General features: G+C 36.9%; 1 protein-coding gene across 1 annotated transcript in view; it reads left to right on the forward strand.

Moving 5' to 3' along the window:
- Positions 1-4,398: 4,398 nt before the first annotated feature.
- TOLLIP (toll interacting protein) overlaps positions 4,399-26,403 on the forward strand; it is a 25,458-nt gene continuing 3,453 nt past the window's right edge. The window contains exons 1-5 of the mRNA XM_015814354.1: positions 4,399-4,541; positions 12,516-12,665; positions 14,774-14,956; positions 17,509-17,661; positions 18,990-19,080. Coding sequence (XP_015669840.1) covers positions 4,509-4,541; positions 12,516-12,665; positions 14,774-14,956; positions 17,509-17,661; positions 18,990-19,080 — 610 coding nt within the window. The 5' untranslated portion in view covers positions 4,399-4,508. The remainder of the gene's footprint in view (positions 4,542-12,515; positions 12,666-14,773; positions 14,957-17,508; positions 17,662-18,989; positions 19,081-26,403) is intronic.

Below are 26,403 nucleotides of genomic sequence, written 5' to 3' on the forward strand. Positions count from 1 at the left end.
TGGTGGGTTTTTTTTACCTTCTGGGGCTTTTGTATTTGGAGTTCTTGTTCCTGTGGCATGAACTTTGACCTGAGGTTCTTTTGAGTGTGTCCTTTTTGGTATCGGTGGATTAATCCTATTATGTCCTAAAGGTCATGTTTCGTTAGGGTTTGGGTGGGTGATGTAGATTTTAGGGGTCTTTGTCTTTCTAATCTCATCAGCTTCTAGCTTCCTGGCTCCAACCTTTCTGAATAGGATTATCACATCTGCATTTCTAAAAGCTGGCTGCTGCCTAGTTTCTGCTTGGGGCTATTAAGACAAACTGGGCTTGCTTTTCTGCCTTTAAGATCCTTTGGGGGAAATACAATATTCTGCCTTTTAATATTCTCAAAATATTTCTTTCTCCGGTGTGTGTGTGTGTGTGTGTGTGCTGTCCTCCTACAACCTCTTAGACTGGATTAGAACTCACAGTCTCCTGATTTTTGGACTAGCACCTTAACCACTACACTAAATTGGTTCCTTTTATTATACTTGTAATGTGGCATGTAGGACTGAGACATTTTCCAGCAACTTTAGTGTTTTATGTTTTTCTCTGGCTTGAGCTATTTACATTACAGGAGTAAAGACTGTAGTCGTGAAAGAAAGAGAGAGGCCTGATCTTTCGGTGGGACTATAAGAGGCAAACTAAAATGCAGAGATATACTGACAATGAAATATTTTAAGTGTCATAATTTTCCCAGTTGTAATATATATCTATGAAAAAGCTGGATCTTCAGAAAGGATAAAAAAAGGAAAAATTGAGGCTTTGAATTGCAATCCCAGGAGAAATGCCAGAAATACCTTGGTCTCAAGGAACAAAACATTCACTATTGGACGAAGTAAAATTAGCCTGGTCTGTGGAATTAAGGAAGCTTACAGCTTTAATATTTAATAATGCAAAGACAAGAATCCCTAGAGAAGACTTCAATGCATGGAAAAATCAAAGGCAATGGAATAGGAACCTAACAAAGTGGCTGGATACTATTACTGGTGTTACAAGCATGGGCTTCAAGGAGTCAAAGAAGCAATCAGTGATAATCAATCCTGGTGCAACTATTTCCATCAGGTAACAAAGAATGACAAGCAACTAAGAACCAACTCAAGATCTGATAGTATATTTGATGTTCTCAAGATAATTTGGCTACTTGTTTTTTGTGTTTTTCAGCATGGTGTGTTTTGTTTTATTTTAACCACACTAGAGTCTTGAGTAAATGTGTAGCATTTTTTCAAGAGTCAGTGCCTAAATGATCGTGCTATAAAATTAACTTTGAAGCCTGCAACCCAAGCAAAATTATTCAAAATCTCTGCCTGTTATGCTGTACTAACAAACTGTAACCACACTTGCATGGTTAATTTTTTCAGCTGATTAAATGATGGAAGTTAAATTTGTAGGCTAATTAAGTTTGGATCAATGTGTCTGAAAATTTTGTGCCTAGGGACAACTTCAGCTTTGATGTTAAGATACTATGTTTATAGAGAATTTGTAACTTGCACCCTCTCAGCATGTCTGCATTCTGGCAATTCCTCACGCTGTTATCCAATTTAGCCATGGACAACCGTGACTGTAACTATTCCTTAAATTCTGCCTTTCTGGAAGAAAATCCTAGGTTGAAATAAACTGGAAAATGCCCTCTAAGTCAAGTTTAAGCCTTGCAGAAGTATCATAAAAGATTCTTGGATAATCATCATTTGTTTTTACAGAAACTTTACTTTTTTTTCTTTCTAAAATACACATTTTAAATGTATTTTACATTTGTATTGTCACTTGGTTACACCAATTTATCTATTTTATTCAAAACGATATATACATTTGTTTATAGGCTGCTCAGAGTCAGGTGACCGTGACATGGGTGGGAAATAAATTTAATACATAAAATTGGATTGTTTAAAAACTATTCGTGTATAATGTTAAATTTATAACTTGTCTCATATTAAACTTCATCAGTTGAAGTTACATTAAAATGTTTGCAATTTTTGTTACAAGTGGAATTAGAATCTACAATCTAAGGATTGCTGGTTGTCTTCTGAAAACTGACTTTTGTCCTAGACTAATACAAGCTCTTATATTATCTTTTCTAGCTCTTATATTAATTTGCTCCTTGATTTAGTGTATTTCAAACATATTTTTCAACTTCAGTAATTTATATATCATTTAAAATAAAATTACATATAATTTTTTTTCAGGATGACAAATTTTGGGAAAAATGTTTTTCCCTTGAAATTTTCATCCCATCTGATACTTTAAGATTTAACTATTCTAAAACATGTAAGTGCAAGTGGATAAATAAGTACCACCAGTGGGAAGATAACAGTGTTCTGTGCGCCTTGGTGTGTAGTGATGCTGGTCACATGATCACAGAAGCATTTTTGCACAACACTGGTTACCTCGGCTAGGAAATGGAGATAAGCACCCCTCCCTAGAGTTGGACACAACTGGATAGGGGAAACCTTTACTTTTATACATAGCAGACTAAATGATAAAATCCCCGTCAGCTAAAATCTGATGTTATCTTTGTTCAATTGCACTACATTGTAATCAATTTACTTAAGCCAGCATAACAACACAGGTACCTGCAACTTGTGTTTTTATTGTACGTCACATAAATTATCCATTACAAATGTCGAAACCTCTAATTGCCCTATTCTCTTTCTGGTTGATGGGATGCGAAATATGAATTTTAATTAAATGATTGCCAATCTTGGCAACATGAAAGTTATATTATTTAAATAACTTTGAAATCATCAGACTAGGTTTCCCAATACATCGCTTAGATTACAACGCCTTTGTTCTGCTGAAAACAGGAGTTGCAGAAGAGGTGAACACTTCAGAAGGTAAACAAAAAAGTGATTTTGAAGCAGCAGTCATTTCATTCATACTTTAAGGGAGAAATCAATGTTCCGAGTTAGTTCTACGCCAATTTGCATTCTAGTATTTTAGGCTTAATGCAAAGCAGGGCACAGAAACACAGATGCCTCAGGACCACCCATTCCCAGCTGCCTTTGCCACCTTTGGTTCTGTTTACATTTGTTTTTTGCCTTAAGTGTTCATCATATAGCGCACAAGATAATAAAGGGAATGAACATGTTTGGTACTAAGCAGTCAGCCAACAGACTGACTTAGTAACCCACAGCTGATATTCTGATTTGGTAACTACAGCTGATATTCTAATTCATGGCTGTCTATTGATACAGTAGTTCAGGGGGTCTTTAAACTTGGCCCTTTTATGACTTGTGGATTTCAACTCCCAGAATTCCTCAGCCAGTGTCTGGCTGAGGAATTCTGGGAGCTGGAAGTCCACAAGTCACAAAAGGGCCAAGTTTGGAGACCCCTGCAGTAGTTGAAAAGGATATATGCCACATCCTTCCCATTATTTTGGACTGCAACCCTGTCTGACCCAGACACAAGAACTGCACTCTGCATTAGCATTTACTACTATATGCCAAACAGCCTCCCTAAGCCCAAAATTAGGCATGTAGGAAAAATGATAGAATTATATTTCAAACTGCAGCAAGCTAGAAAAGGATATTTTTTGATCCATGCGATTCTTTTAAAGTAAACATTTCTCTGCAGCTAAAACCCTTTCTCTTGGTGCTTACTTCGAAAAAAGCCCTTCTTAAACATCCCCCGTCTGTGGGATTCTTTCCATCACCTTAATTCTTATTTTGTGTTGCACGGAGACAAAGCTACAACGCTCCTCAAACACGACAGCTCGGGTTTTGTACTGTTTATTTCGGCATACATCTTTCTTTTTGCCTCTCGGGAGTGACTGGAAAGACGAAGAGCGATTCTAAGGCAGTCGCAAAGCCCGCCAATTCCCCCCCCCCAAAAGGAGGGGGGGGCAATTCCAATGACCAAAAAAAAACCCCCAACGAAAAACATCTCGTTCGCGTCAACTTTTCAGTCAGCGTTAAAGTATCTTGCCCCGCCCACCCGCTTCTGCCAACCAATCGGATGACTCCTGGCGGTCAAGGCAACGGGACCCTAGCCTTCTACTCGCGAGGTCTGATTCTGAGGAAGTGCCTGGCGCTAGTGACGTCATAACGGCGAAGAAGAAAGCCGAGTAGCTGAAACGTTCAAATCATTTCCGTTATCTCTACGGCGGCGTTGCGTACATAACATTCGGCCGAGCCTGAGTAAGGCCCTCCGTACCTCCCGCCCTCCGTGGGAATCCTCGCCTAGTACCGCGCTCCCTCCGAAAAACCCATCAGGGGATCTCGACGTCACCGGCCACAAAAGGCCGGTGGAAAATGACCGAGGCAAAACGACGTTCTAAGACCGGAATTTCCTCTTTTTTTGACGCATGCGCCTGGCCACATAGCGGTTCGCCCGGCGGCGCCGGCTGCCAAGGGAGCCTCGGGCGCAAGCGCAGTGCTAAATAGCGGTAGCTTTGGGGGCGTGGCGAGAGAGAAACGGAGGAGAAATCAGCCGAGCTTTCCTGTCGGAGCCTCGGCCGATCAGCGAGAGCAGAAGGGAGTCTGCGGGTGGCGCCATGGCGACCACCGTTAGTACACAGCGGGGCCCGGTGAGTCGTGTTTGTTTGGAGAGCCGGGGACTTTCCCATTTCCTCGCCCATTTTTAAGCCTCACAAGGGGACGGGGAGGAGACGGAGGGTTCTAGGGGATGCCTCGGGGGGTTGCGCAGTGGCCTCTTCCGTCCTCTCTTCTTTCCTGGCACATTGGCGTAGCTCATGGCGCGGGCTGACAGCCTGGTGTCCATAAAGGGCGGGTGGGGTCGGGTGGGGACCGGCAGCTTCAGGGCCACGATGGTCTTGTGAACTGTAGGTGGAGTCAAAGGTCACACAGGCTAACCCGCAGTGTTTCTCAACCTTGACAATTTTAAGGCATGTGGACTTCAACTCCCAGAATTCCACAGCCAGCATTGCTGGCTGTGGAATTCTGGGAGTTGAAGTCCACATGCCTTAAAATTGTCAAGGTTGAGAAACACTGGGCTAGAGTCACTTCCAGAGGCAAACTCATCTGGCCCGGAGGGCGAGGAAAAACCCAAAGAGCTTGAGTGGGGCCTTCCTAACATTAAAAGCTCCTCAGGTTAGACCAGCCTGATGGTCGGTCTAACTTTCGGGGTTTTCAGGTTTAGATTATTATTTTTTTCTCAGCAGTAAACCATCGTGCCATCATGAACCTAGAATTTTCTAAAAGAGAAAATATTCTAAAAGAGAGAGAAAAAATCCTTGACTTAAAGAAGGATAATATTGTTGCGTTTCTATTTCCCTCACTTGCTAAGCAGCTTTATAGAGTTTAGCTATAATGACATTTTTTTTTGATTATTACAAGATAATGGCTATCTTATTTTTTGACTTTGCTAATAAAGTACCTCGTTTCAGTTATTTCTGCTTAGTCAGAAGCATGTCTGTTTTCATCTAAGACAATAGTCAGATCTCCGGGACAGTTTACCTTTTCAAACATTTGGGGTGGGAAGGGATTTATTTTTTTTGTCCAAGAGTTGGACATATAATTTTATATCTTCGCTCTTCACTAATGATTAATTTATGTGTAGCCTTTATTCTGAGACTGAATTGCTCTACCTACTGAATGTTTCTTTAAAAGGATGTACTGGAAGATTGTAGAATAGATAAAGCAACCCATTTAACTGAAATGGCAGTGATTATTAGAAGTCAGCATGGATTTGTTAACAAATGGGAAATTATAATTTTTTAAAAAAAATAACTTTAGATTGTGGGAATGTTATTTGTTTGGAACAAAATGCTCGATAAAATTGCCCATTAGACGTTTAGCGATATGACTTTGTAGTGATATGTACAGTAGGTGCATCCATAGTATGTAGGTGCATCCATTGAATATCATAAATGATATTCAAACATGTTTTCATCAGACTTCAATGAAGTATGAACTCAAGTTTTAGGATTTTACTTGGGTTGAAAAAATGGTGACAATACTTAATAGGTTTGTAAATGATCCATACATAAGTACCGGTAAGTTAGCTAATACTCTAGAGCTGGAGTTCCCAACCAGGGGTGCTTGCATTCCAGGGGGTGTGAAAACTTGGGTTTTCAAAATTATAGTGTATATGCATAATTCATTGCCATTATTTCTAATTTTTGTAAGGGGTGCGAGAATATATCAGAAACGTTCTAGGAGTGCAGGGTATAGAAAAGGTTGGGAACCACTGCTCTAGAGCAATATTTCTCATCCTTGATAACTAGGATGTGTGGACTTGACTCCTAGGATTCCTCAGCCAATATGTTGGGAGTTGAAGTCTACATGTCTTAAATTTATTAAGATTTATTTATTAATTTATAAAAGTGAAGATGATATTGCTGGTGGAGAATGAGTTAATGGCAGAATTAATTTTAATAGAGACAAATGTAAATAGCGTAATATTTCTTCTGCTTGTATTTGCTTTTTTTTCAATGTGCTCTCACCAAGCTAAAGGGGGATATCTGCTTGGCAATAGTGTAATGGAAAAAACAAATGCAAATTTTGGCTGCATCAACAAATGTACAATTTCCAAATCTCAAGGAATATTACAATCACAAGAAGTATTGTCCAGACCCTTCCTTAGGTCTTGGGTCCAGTTTTATCTATTACGTTTTAGAAAGGATTCACACAAACTGGCACAATTTAAAGAACAACCAGAATGATAATCAGAGGACCGGAAACTAAGTCTTATGAGAAGAGAGAGAGAGAGCAAACTCAGCATGTTTAGCCTTGAAAAAAGATAACTGAAGGAGCATATTATAGTATTCCACCCATCTCGAAGAGATGTGTCACTTTGAAAAAGATCAAAACCTTATTCCCTTACACAGCTGGAGACAAAATAATGATTGTAAATTACAGGAAGGTATATTTCAGTTAAATGTTTTTAAAAAAATCAAATAGTAAGAGCAGTCTGACAATGGCACCAATTAACCAGAACCATGGTGGCTTCCTCTTCATTGAATGTGCCTTAAGCAGAAACTGAACTGACATCTTTCTAATCATAAATTAATATATAAAGTTTATTTCATAAAAATAGAGGTTAGGATCTCAGAACATTCACATTCCTTGATTATTATTTTTTTAAAAAAAATGGTTTGAAGTATTTTAAACTTTGAAAAGTTAGGATTTTTTAATCTTCTGCCCTGTCCCCATTTAAACTAATAATGAAAGCCAATTTGCTGGTAGTTATTTCAACCTTTGATTTCAGTTTCGTTTCAAGAGAACCAAAATGGATTAAATTTAGCAAATCATAGTCGACAGGTAAACTCACAAACACCAAATAGCCTAGCCCTGTATCAGATATCAGGATTCCAGATATCAGTACTGTAAACAAATAAAATATGTTTCTTATTTGGGAGAAAGTAGGATAAATGAATTTGGTCTTCTGTATTTTAATACAATGTTGATACAAAATTGACCTTCATTCCACCTTTATGCCTTCTGGTCCTTGATGGATGCTCATATCTGACTGCATTTTTATTTCTATTTAATATATTCAAAAAGAAAATTTATGTGTTATCCTGCATTTCTTATGGCAGAGGTCCCCAACCTCTGGGCCTCGGCTCACTAGTGAGCTGTGAGCTGTTTGCAGTTGGGCCACGGAACAGCAGGCGAGTATGTGCGTCCACACTCCCATCCCCCCTTGCGTGAGCACTTGCCAGCCATTTGCAGGGAAACCCCCCCCCCCCCGTTCGCAAAGCTGGAAAGGTTGGGGAACTCTGCCTTTTGGTACTATCTTAGGCTTCTCAAATAATTAGATGTAGAGGTATGTAATAAATGAGTAGTGCAGAATAGCATATTAACTCACATTTTTATTTCCTGTATCTATACTTCTGCTTCTGGGTTTTTGGTTTTGCAATTCGGCTAGTCACTCTCTCTTACGCCTAGGAAGAAGACAGTGATGAACCATTTCTGGAATTCTTGCCAAGAAAATTATAAGAGCAAGTCCAGACAATTGCCAGGAGTCAACAGTGACTCGAAGGCGCATGTGTGCACGTGTGTGTGTGTCTGCGTGCGCGCGCGCGCACACACACACACACACACACACACTAATAGTATTTAGGCAAATATAAACATCTTCATTTGATTGGGAAAACATATATGAATATTTAAAATATATAAAAGTTAATGCTTTTGTTTCTTTGTTTGAAGATATATAAGAGTCCCAACAGTGCAGATAGAAAACTTTTGTATCTGTATGGTTCATTTATCAGCTTGTGATTTACATTTTCTAAGAAATAGTGGACCAAATAAATTAAAGGCATGAGATAAGAAATATCTATTTAAATCTAGTTTATATATAAACAATTCATTACACTTCTCCATATCGTTCTCTTCTGGCTTCTACACATCCACCTGTTGTATGCATTGGCCTCATCAGTGCGATCCATCCCATTTTTTTAACCTATTCACTTTTTCTTTATATATTTTAAATTAATCTAGCATATATGACTGCCCCTCTACCCAAGAAACTCTGGGCCGCAATTGACCATCCATTGACTCCCCTCTCTTCTTATTTTACCACATAGATTTCTACATACAGCTTTTACATTTTGCGTGACACATCCAGCTCTTACTTCAATAGAACTAAGCATGCTGATATACACAATTTTTTTCTCAGTTTGACATTTATTCTTCAACACGGTCTATATACTGTTCATTATCTTTTGTGCAGCTTAATTTTTTTTTCCAATCCATTTTCCTATTTTCCCCATTTGAATGTTCTGCTGAGGCACATAAATGTCTTTTGCACTTTTTTGCCAGTACTGTATTTAACTTGTAGACGCTTGTTCCATTTTATTTATAAAACAACTACTTTTGGTTTTTATACTTTTCTGCAGCTACTCTTCTTGTGCAATAAAATCTACCCAACAATCATCATTCTCAATATCTGAGTTGGTTCTCAGAAGATTCAAACAGACCTATGTGAACAACCAACTACAAACTTGTCTGTTATTGATAAAGACACTGGCCTCCTCATTGGTTTATAGAAAAAACTGGAAAAGATAATAGGGAAGTATTTCCCTAATTTAGATGGGGATATGTTGGGCCTAAACTGAAAATAGTACAGTTGCTAAAATTCTTAATGCCCATACTCTTTTCATCTTGATGTATTTTGTAAAGGGAACTCTAAGAATTGTGCTTGGAAAAGAACTGCTTTCTATTTTTGCAGCTGTTAAAGAACATGACATTTAGCTAACAACATGACATAATTGTCATGCAATAGGACACATACATCTACATCCTTAACCACCACAGTTCTAATGCTACCAGGAGCATTCCTTACATGAATATTTATCCATGAATGTGTTAATCAGCTGAGGGGCATCACTTAACCTTGTCTTACTCCAGGCTTAATATTGAACCACTTGTTAAGGATTCCATTCTCACATAGATGTTACTTCTATAGTAGAATGCTCTTATCACTTCCCACAATAACCTTCAATCCTACCTTTGAAGAAGTCATTCTGTAATTCAGTATTTACTTAATTAGTTGTTTTTGCTAAATCAAAAAAAGAAATATACATTTTCTTCCTTATATTCATACTTTTCTTACTGATTATTGAATAACAAAAATCTATAACTACAGCCCCTTGCTTGGTATAGCCCTCACTGTTCCCCCCCCCCCATTTTTGGTTATTGTCATTGTCAAAGCCAAAGTTCCCCAACCTTTCTGGCTTTGTGAAACAGCGGGGGGGGGGGATGGTTTCACATGAATGGCTGGCAAGCACGCACAGCTTCATTTGCATGAGCGGTGGGCATGCGTGCCCGGCGCTCATGTAAATGGAGCGCGTGCACTCGTGCTTGCCTGCTGCTTGCACAAGTGGGAACATGCTTGCTCACTGTTTCCCCAGCCCAGTTCCGAATAGCTCAGGGCCCAATAGTGGGCCACAGCCCAGGGATTGGGGACCCCTGGTCTAAGGGGCCAGACACAAGTCAAGGACTACCTATATGGAGGAACAAGAAAATAATTGCATTCTTCCACTTGTCAGTCAAAGGTGCATTTTTTTTCTAGAGGAATATTACTTGCCCAGTCGTTCCATAATCACCACATCCATATTTTAACATTTTCTCAGTTAAAACACCCATACCTACAATTGACTATTTTCAATAGTATTCATAACTTCCTTTTCATGTTTTTCTTCACCATTAGCATTTAGAACATTGTTTTGGCAAGCGAATAAATAATCAAATGTTGCAACTCCATATAATCACTCTAAATAACATACTAATCTGACTTGAAGATAATTTAAAGATGTATTTTATCTGTTTTTTTAAATGAACATCTGTTGAGGTTTGTGGCTTCATTGATAATCAAAGACGACATATATATTATAACATATTCATTACAGATAATGCAATGTAGTTGCCCAATTCTAATTCAAAAGAAAAGGAAAGATCTGTCATGGAAGAAAGACCTAAACTATTTTTACTTTATAGTAGCAGCTGTGAAAATAATTTCAGTATTTATACTCTCAGATATAATACCTCTAAAGACTAGATATTAACTTTAGATGACAATAGATGTTTTTCTTTTAGTAATCATAGATAAATGCATACTATAATCTAAGAGAGTATTAGAATATTTTACTTGTTCCAATTATCCTCTTCTTCATTGAGGCTTCATGAAAGAGTATGAGGAATGTGGGTAATGATAATAAGGGCTGTGCTGGGAATGAGTATTAGCACATGAAAATGATGGGTATAGTAAGAATCATAAAGAACTAATAAATTGAATATAGAAATGGATACAATAGTTTCCCCCCAAAAAAATATTTTAGCAATATGTATGCAGCTTGTAGCCTATGGAGTATTCTGAGACTTAGCTCCAAATTTTGTAGTGACAGTTAATATAGTGCCAGGAAGGGTAGCTAAGCTCACATTTTCAAAGGATAATATTCTTTTGAATGACATACGTGTTAACATGGAATTTGACAATTAGAGGATGTAAATGGATTCTTTATGCCATTACTATGGCTAAAAGGCTAATATTAAAGCATTGGGAAGATAAATATATGGCCTCATTCAGTCCTGAACTGATTACATTACTTGCCACTATGAGCAGATTGCCTACAGATGTAAACTTTGTATGAACAAGTATAATGAACTCATTTATACAAAATACAGTATGTTAAAAAAAGCATAATAGCTATATATGCATATATTAGAAAAATACACACGCACACATACATACACTTGGATATTTACATTCTAACTGCTTACTGTTGACACAACATATATTTTATATTTTATACTTTGTATTTTTCTGTTGTATTTTTCACTTTTTAAAACCACCCATTAATATATTGTTTTGGCAATGTATGTATTCTGTGTTTTGTTCTTGTCTTCTTTTTCTGTTATTTAAAAAATAAAATAAATTACTTTACTTCATCTTTCCTTTGCTTCTTGCTACTTATTTCACCTGAACTGAAGTTCTTTCTCCTTTGTCTTTGGTATGGGGACATTTTGGTATGGGGTAAGCAAATGAAAATAAGAGCAGGTTATATTTGTTTTGCCATTAACCTGTGTGTCAATGCTTAGTTTAGAATTTGCAGGATGGATACCAAAGAACAAGAACAGAGAGAGAGAAACCAGGATGATACTAAATCTTGAAAAGGATTTATTAAAAAATTGTCCCTGAATATATATATAGTATCAGAAGGAACCAATGTAAAACAGCTGGATGAGCCCAAGTGGTACAGAAGGTTTTCAGAACTTGACTCGTGAGGAAGTCGGGTAGAAGGGCAAATCTTATAGCCCTTTTTGCCTGCTCTCTTCCACTATTTGAAATGCTCACCCTGGGGCTGGGATAAGTAGCAAGAAGGAAATTAATGTTTGTATTTGCATTCATTGGAGAGGAAGGGATTACAAGAGGATGAGCAGGTACATGGTTGGAAATATGCAAAAAGAAATTCATGAACACAGGCTGTCTGCCTAGCACTTTTGAGCTGCCAGTCAGAGGACTCTAATCAAGTAATTAAGATCATAGAGCTGAGCTTGTTAACTTGCAGTTAGTACTTTTTAGGGATGAGCTGTGCTGCAGAGAAAAGCAGCTCAGGAAGAGATGGCTTGTTTAAGCAACCTTTCCACTCTGAGATGAGGAGAAGAAAGCAGGTCAGCAACAGGGCAGTGCAATACTGTGATGGCAAACACGTGTTAAGAGAGACAATGCAAATGTTGTAAATGTATGCATTCATTGCAAGTTACTTTTTCCTCGCAGTCATAATTGTGAGCCGGCCTCTATTGAAGCAATTGCTAAACAAAGACTACATGTATTGATTAAGATGGCAGTTAGCGTTCTGGGTTGTGCAGTATGTTTACTTTTTTGTTAAATTATTCTAAAATAAAATGAAGTGGAATCATACAGCCTTGTAGGAATCATGTTAAGGATCTGACCCATATAGTATATGTGAAATACAAAGAATGGTTAGAATCAGAAAAGAATGGAATATTGGAAATAGGTACATTTTAAAAAGGCAGTTGAATGGGTGAGAGTGCAGAGAGTATTATCTAATTAGTATATGTGTTTTCCTCTATAGGTATATATTGGTGAACTTCCTCAAGATTTCCTTCGTATTACCCCAACACAGCAGCAACAGCAAATCCAATTAGATGCTCAAGCAGCTCAACAATTACAATATGGAGGAGCAATGGGTACTGTTGGGAGACTGAGTATCACCGTAGTGCAGGTATTTTAAAAAGTATACTTTAAAATATACGTTTCTATGCCAACTGATAAAATTAAAAGAGCATCACTGGCTCCTGACTAATAATCATTATGTAGTGCTCTTACAGGGAAAACAAATTATAGGCAGTAGTAAGCATAAATTATTTTTAGAATTGTATAATGTTGCAGTAGTGCAAACTATCTCTAAAATCATTAATCAGTCTCTGTTATGAACATATGCATTTAGCTAATGTGTGGTTTTTATTAGGTTTTTAATCATCTAACATCAGGTACATAAAATATCTAAACGTGGTCCAGGAGGTTACGGATTCCTTCCTATACAAAGGACTGGTCTCAGTTTCATTAACAGAGACTACTTCTGGGGAAAAAAAAATTGGACCCAGAAGATCTAAATACAGTCCAGTTGTCAACATCAGTTTCCTCGGCAAAGTACCTAAACACTTGGTAGCTGCTTAGATTCAGACATTCTTGGATGAAGATTTTTGCAGGGCTCTTTCAATTTGTATTTAAACGCTAAAGTCCCTTACTTGCTCTTGGATGATCTTTACTGCAACCTATGGGGTATAACCCTATTGATTCTTTTGATCTTTTAGTAGCTTTTGATATTGTCAGCTGTGACATCCTTCTACAGGAGTTGTCCAAGTTAAAGTGTTGATAGACCAGACTTGAAGTGGTTCTGCCCATACTTAGATAGGTTTCTCCAAAAGATGGTGAGGAGAGATTTCTGTTTGACCCCATCATATTTATTCCATGGGGTTTTGGAAGGTCCCATTTTGTCCCTCATGTTGACTGCCTACATCAGAGGTGTCAAACTGCTGGCCCGTGGGCCGGTTGCATCATACGGAGGCCGCGCCCACCCCAGCTCTGGCAATGCAAAAAAAGTCGCGATACAGCACGTCACGTGACGCGGCGAGTTTGACATCCGTAACCTACATGAACAGCTGGATAAGAATATTGAGAGATTAAGAATAAATGCCATCTCTAGGCTAATGGCAGTCAGCTCCATTTGTACTTTATATCAGATTGAGGAGAAGCAGTAAAAGTGCTGACTAAATGCCTGGCTGCAGTAATCAAGGCCAAAAAACTGAATTTCAATCTAGACAAGAAAATGAAAATAGCAAACAGCTTTAAGTTTACCTCTTAAAAGATCAAGGCTGTAACTTGAGATGGGGGGGTAGAGTTCCTAAATCCATGTTTGATAGTAGAGACACAAGGTCTTTGTGACATAAACCATCGTTCTCCAGCATAGTTGTACCTCTGCTTGGATGGAGGTAGCCTTGTTCAATAGTCTGATACATTTTGTTTAGATTACAGCAGTATATTATACATGAAGTTTTCCGTGAAGGTTTGCAAAATTCAGTTAATACAAAATACTACGATGGCAAAACTGGAACTGAGTGATACAAACATGCCGCAGCTTTCTTTACTAGCTCTCCCATTTCATTTCTAATTCCAATTCAAGTTTCTGATTTTTACTTTATAGGGCTTGGTTCTACATTAACCAAATGCCTCTTTTCTATGTTTTTGGAAGGATTATTTTAAATTCAGGTTTTTTTAAAGGATGAATAGTAAATGAGCTCTGCTTGTGACTTATGATAGTTCAACCTAATTTTATGAAAATGTTATGATAGTTCAACCTAATTTTAAGAAAAAATAGTGAATATTTTCTAGGAGAAAGTAGTTTTATCATTTGGTGTTGAACTTTTCTGACAAGACAAGTCTTTTGGAATCATTTGGGGTATAATTTTCTGCTGGCCATTTTGTTCAGCCAGGTAATTTCTCTGTAATGTTTGTTTATATTGCTCTGAATTTTGTCATTGGCAATTCCCATATACCATACGTAAACATATTCCCCTTTGACGACATTGTATGCAATCCAGAGCACTATGGAAGGATGGCCTTGATTTTATTTAAGCTTTGTAGAAAACAACTTTCTTTTATTGTTCTGATCAATATTGCAGTATTTATGTAATTGAGCTTTTACATGGTTGAGAGAAACATTATACGTTGACTGTGACTTATGTAGATGTTTCAGCCTGGGAATTTGTATAATAGAATACTTTAAAAATTCATTTCTCTTATGGGTTTGGGTTTTTGTTTTTCTTGTAGGCAAAATTGGCAAAAAACTATGGCATGACGCGCATGGACCCATACTGCAGAATACGACTTGGTTATGCTGTCTATGAAACTCCCACTGCTCATAATGGAGCCAAAAATCCTCGATGGAACAAAGTTATTCAGTGCACTGTCCCTCCTGGGGTAGATTCTTTCTACCTTGAGATATTTGATGAGGTAAGATTGAAAAGGGTGGTGGTGGTATTTTAACTACTTTCACAATGCCTTATCATTCCAGATTGGATCAGAGTACATATGTACATACTTTTATCAAACTAATTTCTGATATTTTTCAAGTCATTTGTGAAATAGTCATATTTTTTGAAGTAAATCGGTGTTGGTTCAGCTGATTTGAAATGCAGGATTTTGATCAGCAGGTTTCAAGAATTACAATCTATTTGTTCAAGAAGGATAAAAGCTTACGGTTGATTAATGAATGAATGAATGAATGAATTTGTATTGTTTTTAACATGGCCTGGACAGATAAGTTCTCTAGCCTCTCTACTACCAGTTTCTCTCAACTACTGTATGCTGCTTTTCATATCCATACATGCAGCCCTCCCACTTGTGTTGCTTCCATAATTGGACGACAGTTAATAGAATCTCCCACGTACATACACTGTAGGTGTATCAGCAGGAAACCACAAAGCAGAATGTAATTGATGATTTGGGGAAAACTTAGAGAAATTACTATTATAATTTTCTTGGGATCTTACCCTACAAATGTTTTAATATATTTCTCTCACTGTGTGTTCAAGTCCTACTGTTTGGTATAGGATTAGTCCAAGTCTGATAAATAAATTCTTTCTATTATCCTGTCATGATAACTGAAGTAGATATTGTTATGGTACAACTTACTATAAAACTTATTCTTTTTATCTTTTTTCCTTTCCAAGAATTTTGGTCTTGTATCTTTGCCAAGCAGAGAGTAGCTATAGTAAATGCAGCTTCCTATTATCTTTACAACTATATTCCAGTTTTTCTCATTTACATTTCTGAGTTTGTAATTATTTCATATGCTCCTCAATTCAGAAGGAAGCTTCTATAAAGCCAACCATATTGTTGAATTCTTGTGAAGGTATAAAATGATAGTGTTATGTAATTGCATACAGTTGGATTTCCAAAGCCTGTAATTCCAAATCAACAGGAATTAAAATATGAGCAATGATAATTGTATTTTATTTGAGTAACTGACTTACAAAAACAATTTTCTGCAGATATATCTAATATTACTACACAAATAAAGAAACCCTATTCTGTGTGGTTTGTGATAACTTCCATTTTACTTTTTCTTCACTCAAATCTGTACTGTAAAAAATATACATCACTCTGCTTTGCTTTATCTGAAGGAAAATACGATGCCAAACATGTCCTAGAGCAGACATGTCAAACTTGCAACGTCACATGACGTCACGCGACATATCAGAACTTTCCCCCCATTTGCCAGGTGGGCGCGGTTTCCTCGTGATGCGTCTGGCCCATGGGCCGGCAGTTTGACACCCCGTCCTAGAGAATCAGTTTTGTGTGGTAGTTAAGACATCAAGCTAGAAACCGAGAGACCATATTTCTACCTTAGGCACAAAGCAAGCTGGGTGACCTTGGGCCAGTCACTCCACAGAAGTATAAACAAATCATTTCTGAAAAACTTTGCCAAGAAAATGGCAGGGACTTTTCCAGGGAGTCTCCAAGAATTGGACACAATTGAAGGGAAGAAAAAAAATGTGCAATAGTAGGACGACTTATGAAACTAGGTGACTTATTATAGTAAAAAAAATATTCTCTTTTTAAGATTGACTATTTTTCCTCTGTCAGTCATTGTCTTCTATGTCAGTCCCCTTTGAAAAATCAACATTAATACCATGAAGAATAATGTATATTTATCTGGCTATAGAAAACTAAATGGCAATTTAGAGATTGGAAGTGTCTCAAATTTTCTCTTACTTCTCCTGAAGGATTAAGTGAAGATTGCTACCGATCTTATCCATAGAGACTAAAATTCTCAGCAACTTCATTTAAAATATGCTTGTCTTCCATAGAGATTAAAAATAAATAACAAAAGCCTTATTTGTATGTTTAGCTGCACATATATGAGCAAAAGTAGAGTTTTTTTTTATCTGTTTTGAAGCTTGCTTCTCAAATACATCTAACCTTTCCCATGTGTTGAGCAATGGAATATTTTTCATATAATCATGCTATTGCTTGACGTTGTCTGGAAAGTACATATAGCTGGGCATATTAAAGCAGGAATTCAACCAATGTGATTCATGTGGTCTGGGTTTAATTCTTTGTCTGCAAGTAAGCTTACCCTCAAATTTGTAACCAAAATGCCACAAAAAATATCACAAGAAGATGAGCCACCTACATATAATTTCATGGCATTTTGATTAAAAATTCAAGGCTCTTCTTAGCAGCAGGTAGACTTATATGCAGGTACATACGAGATATATGACTGCTTTAAAAGTATTAGCATATGGATAAGTCCATCAGCAGGTAAGCTGAACTCAATTTTTGGGGTGTATTTTGTCACCTAAAATTATGGGCTTATCTGCTAGTGTATATAATAATATTTCCCCCTATAAATTGATGTAATTTCTTACCTGGGAAGAAATTTATCTGCTTTTGAAAAAAAATGGATTTCAATTTTATGTAACCTCATCTGATCTAGCATTTAGGAAAATCATCTTTTGGAATATACTTCTTCATCTATTTAGTTTTCTCCTATTTTTCAGAGAGCTTTTTCAATAGATGATCGCATTGCTTGGACCCATATTACTATTCCTGAGTCACTGAAACAAGGAAAAGTAGAAGATGAATGGTATAGCCTGAGCGGAAGGCAGGGAGATGACAAAGAAGGAATGATTAACCTGGTCATGTCCTACACGGTAAGCTAGGCAACTTAAGCTAGCTGTTTTAGTTAGCAGTTGAATAAATGGATCATAAAATAATGTTAAATTGAAAACAAGGGAGGAAGAAACTGTTACTAGCTAGTAATGACTTATTCAGATGTGATTGTGATAAGGTTTCCATTCCAAATTTTCACTGAATCACCAAACTTATTTTCTTAAATTTATAGAGTATTCATATATTAAGAAATACCAATGGAATGGTGGCAGTTTTTCTTCAAAGCAAATCATGGAAAACTTAGGAAATGAGTAAAATTTTAGAATTTTTAATAAAGACGGCTCTCAATTGCATATGCACAAATGTTGCACATTATTTCATTCACATCACTTAAGTAGTTTTTAAGTTATGTTATTGTACTCTTAGAATAATTTCTAAAATTCGAATTAACTGAAAAGCCTTCATGAATAATACGGGGTGGATGTTGATAGGGGATAGTAAAGTTATGTAGTTTTCTGTATTGTTTGTATTCTTGAACATAGAAGCTTTCTTTGCCTATAGCACCTTGTTTAAAATATCATCAAATTTATAAAATTGCTAACTAAATAAAAATATGTATTTATCTGCTAGTGTATATAATAATATTTCCCCCTATAAATTGATGTAATTTCTTACCTTTTATTGTGGAAGCTGTTATTAGAGCCAATTGGGTCTAGTGGTTAAGGCACCAGGCTAGAAAGCAGGAGACCACGAGTTCTAGTCTCGCTTTAGGCATGAAAGCCAACTGATTGACCTTGGGCCAGCCACACACACTCAGCCCAACTCACCTCACAGAACTGTTGTGAAAAATAAGAGGAGAAAGGTGTGTAGGGTACGTTTGGTTTTTTTATAAGAATTATAAAGACCAGATGCAAAGAAATTTTACCTTTCAGATATTGCTTATTGTTTTCTGTGAACTCTTACATAACGGTTCACAAAATAGTAGGACTACCAGAATTTCAGCCAATCAAGCAGCTCTTCAGAAATCATTTTAGAAATTTAGTAATGTTTCTTTTATTTTCTGAACTAAAACAATACCTAAAATAATACTTCAAGCTGTTTTAAGTTTGCCAAAACTGATTAAATTAATTGGAACTCTGCGTAAAAATTATAATACTTTCCTTTAAAATATAGGCTCAGGAGCATTTCCCTGAATTTTCTTGTGCCACTAAGTTCTTGTTACAGAATTTATTGATTCAAATTGTTACTAATTGTAATGTAAATAACTGATTCAGTTGAAGAGTTTATGCAACAACTTTTCTTGCCGCCTGCCTTTTTTGTAGCATATGTTTTAAAATACCCTTTTTTTTTATTCTTGTTTGAAATCCAGTCTTTACCAGCTGCTATGATGATGCAGCCCCAGCCAGTGGTCCTGATGCCAACGGTATATCAGCAAGGAGTTGGATATGTACCTATTACAGGTATGATACATTTTCCATTTTTAATGCATACTTTTTTAAAAAAACCAATTTTATGAAAAAATTTAAATATAAAGAGAGGATGGGAGAAGTTGTGTTCTCTCGAAGTAACTGAAATATTGAATGAGGAAACAATTTGATGGTAATAAGCATATTTGTTGTTCAAGTGGTCTACAAAGCTTCAATGAGACCAACATAATATTTATATACTATTACTTTAGTTTTGATATAATTCTAAACTGAATGTCATACTATGAGAATGAGCTTCAATGATTTTGGGGCTATTTTTGGGCCATTGTATCCCGCTAGTGCAGCTAGAAAGAGGAGACAGAAAGTTTTAATTCCAGTTAACATTAGCTGCAGCTTGCTAAGTTATCTCAACTTGATCAAACTTTTATTTAATTATGAATATTGGAAGCAAAATAACTTCATTTCCACAAACTGTATTCACACATAATGCTAAGCAAAGGGTTAGGTATCATCAAGTTGATTAGTGATTAAGAGATTTGCTTGGTTTGTCCCAAATGTTGTATAGAATTGCTGATGAGATGTTTTGACTCCTAGGAACCCAAGATTTCTTGAGTGTCTGACTGGTTGTCAGAAAATAGGCTGGTCAGAAACAAGGCCAATATATGTTAGGGCAGGGGCGTCAAACTAGCAACATCACGCGACTTTTTTTTCCATTGCCAGCAATGGGTGGGCGCAGTTTCACCATGACCGCATCCGGCCTGCGGGCCAGCAGTTTGACACCCCTGTGTTAGGGAGAGGAAACTCTTCACCAGCTTTTTCTCCATCCCAAGTATCCATCCCCCATAAAAAGTATGCCCTTTTTAAATATAAAAAGAAGCTGCGGCAGTTCAGATACAGTTGTTTGAAAGCTCCTGCCAAATATTCTAAGTTTGGAGACCAGAAGAAGTTCAGTACCAGCCCCTCCTCTTAAATGTATTGCAGAGCTTTGGACAAGATAAAATAAACCAGTTTAAGTTATGATTATGGCTGTGTAAAAACGTAATTGTGATATCACTAACTACCGCATGTTATAGTGACAGCCTACAGTTCAGAATTCCTTTTTTCCGCCATGGAGGATAGGCATACAAAAGGCCTGAGGTTTGGTTTTTTAATAATGTTAATAATAATATGTTCCAAATAGCACAGTTATGGTAGGCAGAGTGTACTGCATTTTTCTGTCTTGTTCTTCTATATTCACATGGTTCCACAGGCTCTATAGCATTTCAGTGTCTTGTAATAATAAAACTACTTTTTAATATTGCTGCTGCTACATTAAATTGTTGTAATAGATGTCTGTCTGTTGATGAAACTATCAAGTTGCATATTTACTTTATTCTACAGTGCTGAATTTTTCTGTGTCAGGAACATTATTATAGGTAATCTTGGGGTTTCTCCTAAGGAGATGTTTTTCCCCAAACGTTGCTTTTTCTAGTGCTACTATATATGAGCATCAATAGGTTCTTCTGAGAATGAATACTTTAAAAAATTGAAATTTTATTGCATGTTTCACAAATATGCAATATGTCCTACTAACTTTTGGCTAGGCATATAGAGATGAAGAAGTGTTGTGTCAGGTGTGAAAGACCATGTCCACACATGAAGGTTCAATTAAAATGATTTATTGCTAAAAACCTGCGCACAGGAATCTTCTCAACTAATGATTGGCACCTGCTTAGAATTAAATAAGGGTCAACTGCACTCAAGGGAGGTTGGACCTAATTCTCTTATGGCTATGTAGGGATTCTAGACTGATCCCCCTTTTCATTCTGCACCCAAATTCTGCCATCCCTTTTCCTACATATTGCCTCTGTTAATTTGGGATGTTTAACGTTAAAAAAATTGAGATTTATGTATTTTCATATTAATACTAACAGCTGTCTTTTCCCACTGCTGTTGTTTAGCTAATGCCCCAGTTAGCATATCTCACTGGTCTCATCTACCCTCTCAGTCTTCTCAGCAGCTTCCCTTCTCTCTCCCCCCCATTAGATGCTGGTTCCAATGGGGTTGGTTTTTTCCCATTCTTGTCCCCCCCACACCACCAAACCCACTGTTGCCTGGAATAAACAACTCCCTTCCTCCATCCTATGGACCAAAACAAATGTGTTTCACTTTAGGCATGAACTACTTGAAATCCAATTGTTCCATAGTGGAATTGTTCGTGCATGGAAAATAGGTACTCCTTGTTCAGCAGACAGAGTTGAGACTGGCAATATGGCCATTAAGTGAAGCAATCGCTAAGTGAAATTGTAACTGCTAATGATATTACTTCAGCTTTCCTTTGCTCCATAGCCCTTCAAAGGTCATAAGATTGGCCCTAAGATTACTTTCTGATCACTGTCCTAATTGCAAATGGTCACTAAATGAGACAGTCACTAAATGCAGACTACCCATATGTTGTACTTCTCACATGACTTTCCTTTTCCTTTGAACTGGATTTTTTTTTTTACAAACATGGATTCATTTGAAAATGTACTCTACAGAGTAATGTTATGTTTAACTTTCCAATGAATAAAATGAGGATCCAGGTAGGATGGTCCATTCCAGGCATTTATGGGATCCTGCAGATTTTCTGAGTGGCATTAGGATTTTCCCAGTGATTTAGTAGGCAATTCTGTGACACAACTAGTTGGAAAAAAGAAAGGACCAAGGCATTGAACATAATTGCTCTTTTGAGGTCCCTTTTTTTTTTTACTGATTCCAAATTATTTTACTGATTTATTTAAGGCATTTCATAAGATTAAGAGTATGAAAAGATATAGAGTGGTGATGACCCAAGATCAAAACTGAATTTGACTAAGTGCTGGTGCAAGCACAGGTTCTACCCTACCAAGTGTTAGAAAAAGTGGTGAAGAACACATAGTTCTCTAGACTGATTTTAGCTGGGGATTCTTGCTTGGCAGCCCTATTTAAAATAACCTAGATATTTTTAGGGAAGGAAGGATGGCATATTATTTCAGAGGCCAGCAAGATGAGTATGCAAGTTTTAGATAGGGTTGGTAATTGGGTACAGCCATCTGAGGCAAATGGAAAAAAACCTAGAAGAATTAACAGATTTTATGTGATTTATGATGATGAAGTGATACTGTGTTTTATTATTTGTATGCTCTTCTGAGTCTTGTAAGAGGGCATTAGAGAAATTGAATTAATAAATGGAATAATGTATGTTAGTTACCTGAATAAAAAAATTAGCAAATGTTGTAGTGCAAAAAAGCAAATTTCTTGTGGCATAAGCTATTAGGATATGTGCTCACTTTGTCAGATAAATGAAATGTTCCCTTCAATATACAAATAGCAGCCAATTTACATCTACAGTACTGTATCCAACAGCTGAATGTGTTTTAGAATTTCATGCAGGATACATGAAGATTTGTAGATGAATACAGATAGGAATCAAATCCATGCTTTTCTCCACCACTCAGCATTAGCCTACCCATGTTCAGATAAATGCTTCAATGAACTTTATATAATCATATAATTAATATATTTGGCTTATTTCTTCAAGTTTTTTTTAATGGATAAGTCTTCTGTAGTTCTTGAAAATAGAAACTTATTGATAAAACATTTTTGAGTTAGCAAAAGGTGGAAGGGAGGAATCAACAAAATGAAGAGAACAGACTAGAATGAACTAAAAATATTCTTTCAGCCACTTCCATGAAAAAACTATCCCTCCATTCAACAAAACTGGATGATTGTCATCTAGTTTACAAATTTCTCTTTGTAAGGAAGGTTATCAAGAAAGTGATTGTCTTGCAACTTCAGAGGACTTAGAGGAAGTGAATTATCTAGATCTCTTTTAATCTGGCTTCAGGCCAAATCATAATACTGAGACAGCATTGGTCATACTTGTTGATGATTGGATGACATATATTGGAAGTAGTGGATCCATCCTGGCCTTCCTTGATATTTTACAAGCTTTCAGTATCATCAATCTTGGTATTTTTCTGGACAAGCTGAGAGAGTTGGGAGTGGGATGTCATTGTAGTTCCCCTCCTTCTCTGGGATAAGCTCCATGTTCGTTGGTAGGTAGTAAGCAGTCTAATCCTAGACCCATGCTTTGGGGTGTACTTCAAGGCTCCGTCTTAGCTTTTTACATCTACATGAAACCTCTAGGACAGGGGTCTTCAAACTTGGCCCTTTATGACTTGTGGACTTCAACTCCCAGAATTCCTTAGCCAGTGTGCTAAGATCTAAAGGGCAATTGTTGGGTTTTTTTCCACCTTTCTTCCTACAAGGGTATATCTCATATAACACAGAGTAATATCTGTTTTCCATGTCTTATTCTTTTCCCTCACTTTCATCCGTCCTTAGGGCTTGAATATTTTGCTCTGGGTAAGTTGTCTTAATTCTTTTTGCATTCCATTTCCATCAGACAAGAATTCTGCATGATATTGTATAAGTTGATTTTTATTTGTATGGTATGCATTATGTTGGAATGCAGAATGTTGAGGAGGATGTCACAATACGTAATCTCATTAGTTAACCCAGGGGTTCCCAACCGGGGGTGCTTGCACCCCCTGCGGATGCGAGACGATATTCCAGGGGGTGCAAAAACTTGGGTTTTCAAAATTATAGTGTATACGCATAATTTTTGGCCGTTATTTCAAACTTTTGTAAGGGGTGCGAGAATATATCAGAAATGTTCTAGGGGTACGGGATATAGAAAATGTTGGGAGCCGCTGAGTTAACTTATTCCATTTTCAGTAGGTAATAGAAACATAGCTATATGGAAATAAACTAGTGGGTTACTCAAGAAAAATTATCTAACAATTACAAATCTTAATTTAATTTCAGTGTGTTCATCTTCAATATACATACTTTATTATTTAAATGAATACATCTAATTCATTTAAATAAACATACTTAATAATCATTATTATCAGATCAGAAGATGTAGTACCTTCTGTATCTTCATTGGAAGTATATGCCTTACAGCTGCAATAAGAGTATAATATTCATAATTATTTTTTTCTTAGAGGAAAAAAAGGTTGCTGTCAGATAACAATATAGGGAGGATGAAACAAGCAAAAAAATGTTCTGTTTCAAATTTGAGAAAAATAAGCCTTAGTTAGAACATTCCAATGAAGTTGGCTGTGTTTCAGCAAAACAAAACATGGAATGTATTGAGGCGCTTGAAGCATTTCCAGTGTTTAGTTCTAGGGAACAATAAGAATTTGAAAAAAGCCTCTTACTCCTTTAATTATGATTTTAAGACCACCAAGCTAGGTTGATAGACAGAGCTGCTTGTTATCCTGTTACCAAATCTACAGAAAAATGCCCAAGATGTGAATGTTCTAAAACACATATTTTTTTAAAAATAGTCATAGATAAGAATGGAAACAACACTTTTTAAAAGCTTTTTATACAAGCAGCTGCAAAGCTGAACAAACCTCCAACATGCAGCATGATTTCATTTCAGTATAGTCTATGAACAACAGCAAAGATGCGCAGAATAAAGTAGAACCCCCCCAAACAACACACAGAGCACAGACTATGAATTTTAATGCGTCCCCAGCACATGATGTTTTTATAAAAAGCAGTACATTATCTCTATCAACCAAACAAGCAGATATTTCAGAATTTTCACTAGTTCTTAGATTTGATATCAGCCATTCGGAATTGCCTCTGAATGTAGATTCTCAATACAATCTGATCAAGGCTATCCGTGTTTCCCTGAAAATAAGACCGGGTCTTATATTAATTTTTGCTCCAAAGCACGCATTAGGACTTAATTTCCGGTTAGGTCTTATTTTCGGGGAAATACGGTATTAAATGTGTCCGTCTGGCTGACAATCTTAACTAGGGCTTATTTTGGGGGTAGGGCTTATATTACAGGCATCCTGAAAAATCACGCTAGGGCTTATTTTCCAGTTAGGTCTTTTTTTGGGGGAAACGGTATTTGGTGATTAGGACCTTCCATTGTCTGTGTTTCAGGAGATGATTAAGTCACTGTTGTTTTTGCCTGGCCTTTCCTCTTTCTTCTGTGGCAATGAGGATGGAACTGTCTTTGCTATTTGACTGGCAAAGCTGGACAATATACATTAAAAACCAACCTAATTATAGGACTCTGGACTCTTGAATCATTGCAAGTAAGCAATGTTAAAAATGGATCTGTTTTATTTGGAGCCTGGAAAAAGCCCAGCATTTAGAACAGTTGCTAAACTTTAGGAAAAAAAATACGCATCTAAAATGTTTTTGCACATTTCTTTTACAGGGCAAATATTCTGGAAGTTAGTTATTGAATTTTTCTTGTCATACTTTCAGAGGAAGAAATTTGGTCAGTTATTATATATTTTATTAAACATTTTAAAATATTTGGAAATAATGTGCATTGTCTTTTTTCCAATACTCTTTACTCCTCAAAAAGTGACCCTGCATTTTAGTGCACATTTTATGAATAGGGCTGGTCCTGTTCTTCCAAAGTTGATACCTATAGCAAAGTGAGAACTGAAGTATAAATAAGTTTGTGTTGTATGTAGCAGCGGTCCCTAACCTTTCCAGCTCCTCAGACCGGTGGTGGCAGTAGGTTGGGGGGGGGAGGTGATGGTTTGGCATGTATATGCACTGCTTGTGCAAATGCAGCTTTGCGCGCTCATCCACTGCTTGTGAGGTCCGGGGTTTGGGGATGCCTGGTATTCGGGATTTTTGAATGTGGTGAAGTAACATTGTGTTACCCAGAGAGCACCCTAATACTTGGAGGTAGACTTAACTTGAAGTAAGTTTCTGTTTTGTTAGGTTCTGTATTATCACCTTAACAAACAGTTCCATTATGTTGTTTTCTGTTGAGCTGTACTCTTCAAAGTCAAGGTTTGTTTTAGTGTGTGTGTATGTGTGTGTGTTTGTAGAGAAAGAGAGACACAGAATGATTAGTTTAGTGTTACTCACTTTTTCATGTCATCTAGAGATATTTGCAAATGAGAAGCCATTGCTAGATGGTGCATGGGCAGTGATGGGCATATTACAAAATGCCCATGTTCCAGTACCATGTGTTATGTGAGATCTACTACTTGTCAGTTGTCTTATAGGTGTAACTCTCAGTGCTGATTTTAACCTGTAAAGCTCTTCATGGTATATGGTCTGGTTATCTTTAAAGGTTTCTGCCCACTGAATAAGAATGGACAGAGTGGACATACTCCAGGTCCTTCAACTTAACAATGCCATCTATCAGGACCTAGGAAGTGTACCTTGTCTGCTAAGCCACCTGTCCTCTCAAATAGTATCCCACAAAGGTCCACACGGTTCCCATTGTGATGGTATTCTGAAAATTCTTCAAAATTTGGTTCTGCTCCCAGGTCTGGGGACAGAGTAGCTGATGAACCC

This window comes from Protobothrops mucrosquamatus, unplaced genomic scaffold, assembly GCF_001527695.2.
Source record: "Protobothrops mucrosquamatus isolate PMUCROS unplaced genomic scaffold, P.Mucros_1.0 scaffold242, whole genome shotgun sequence".
NCBI classification, from domain to species: domain Eukaryota; kingdom Metazoa; phylum Chordata; class Lepidosauria; order Squamata; family Viperidae; genus Protobothrops; species Protobothrops mucrosquamatus.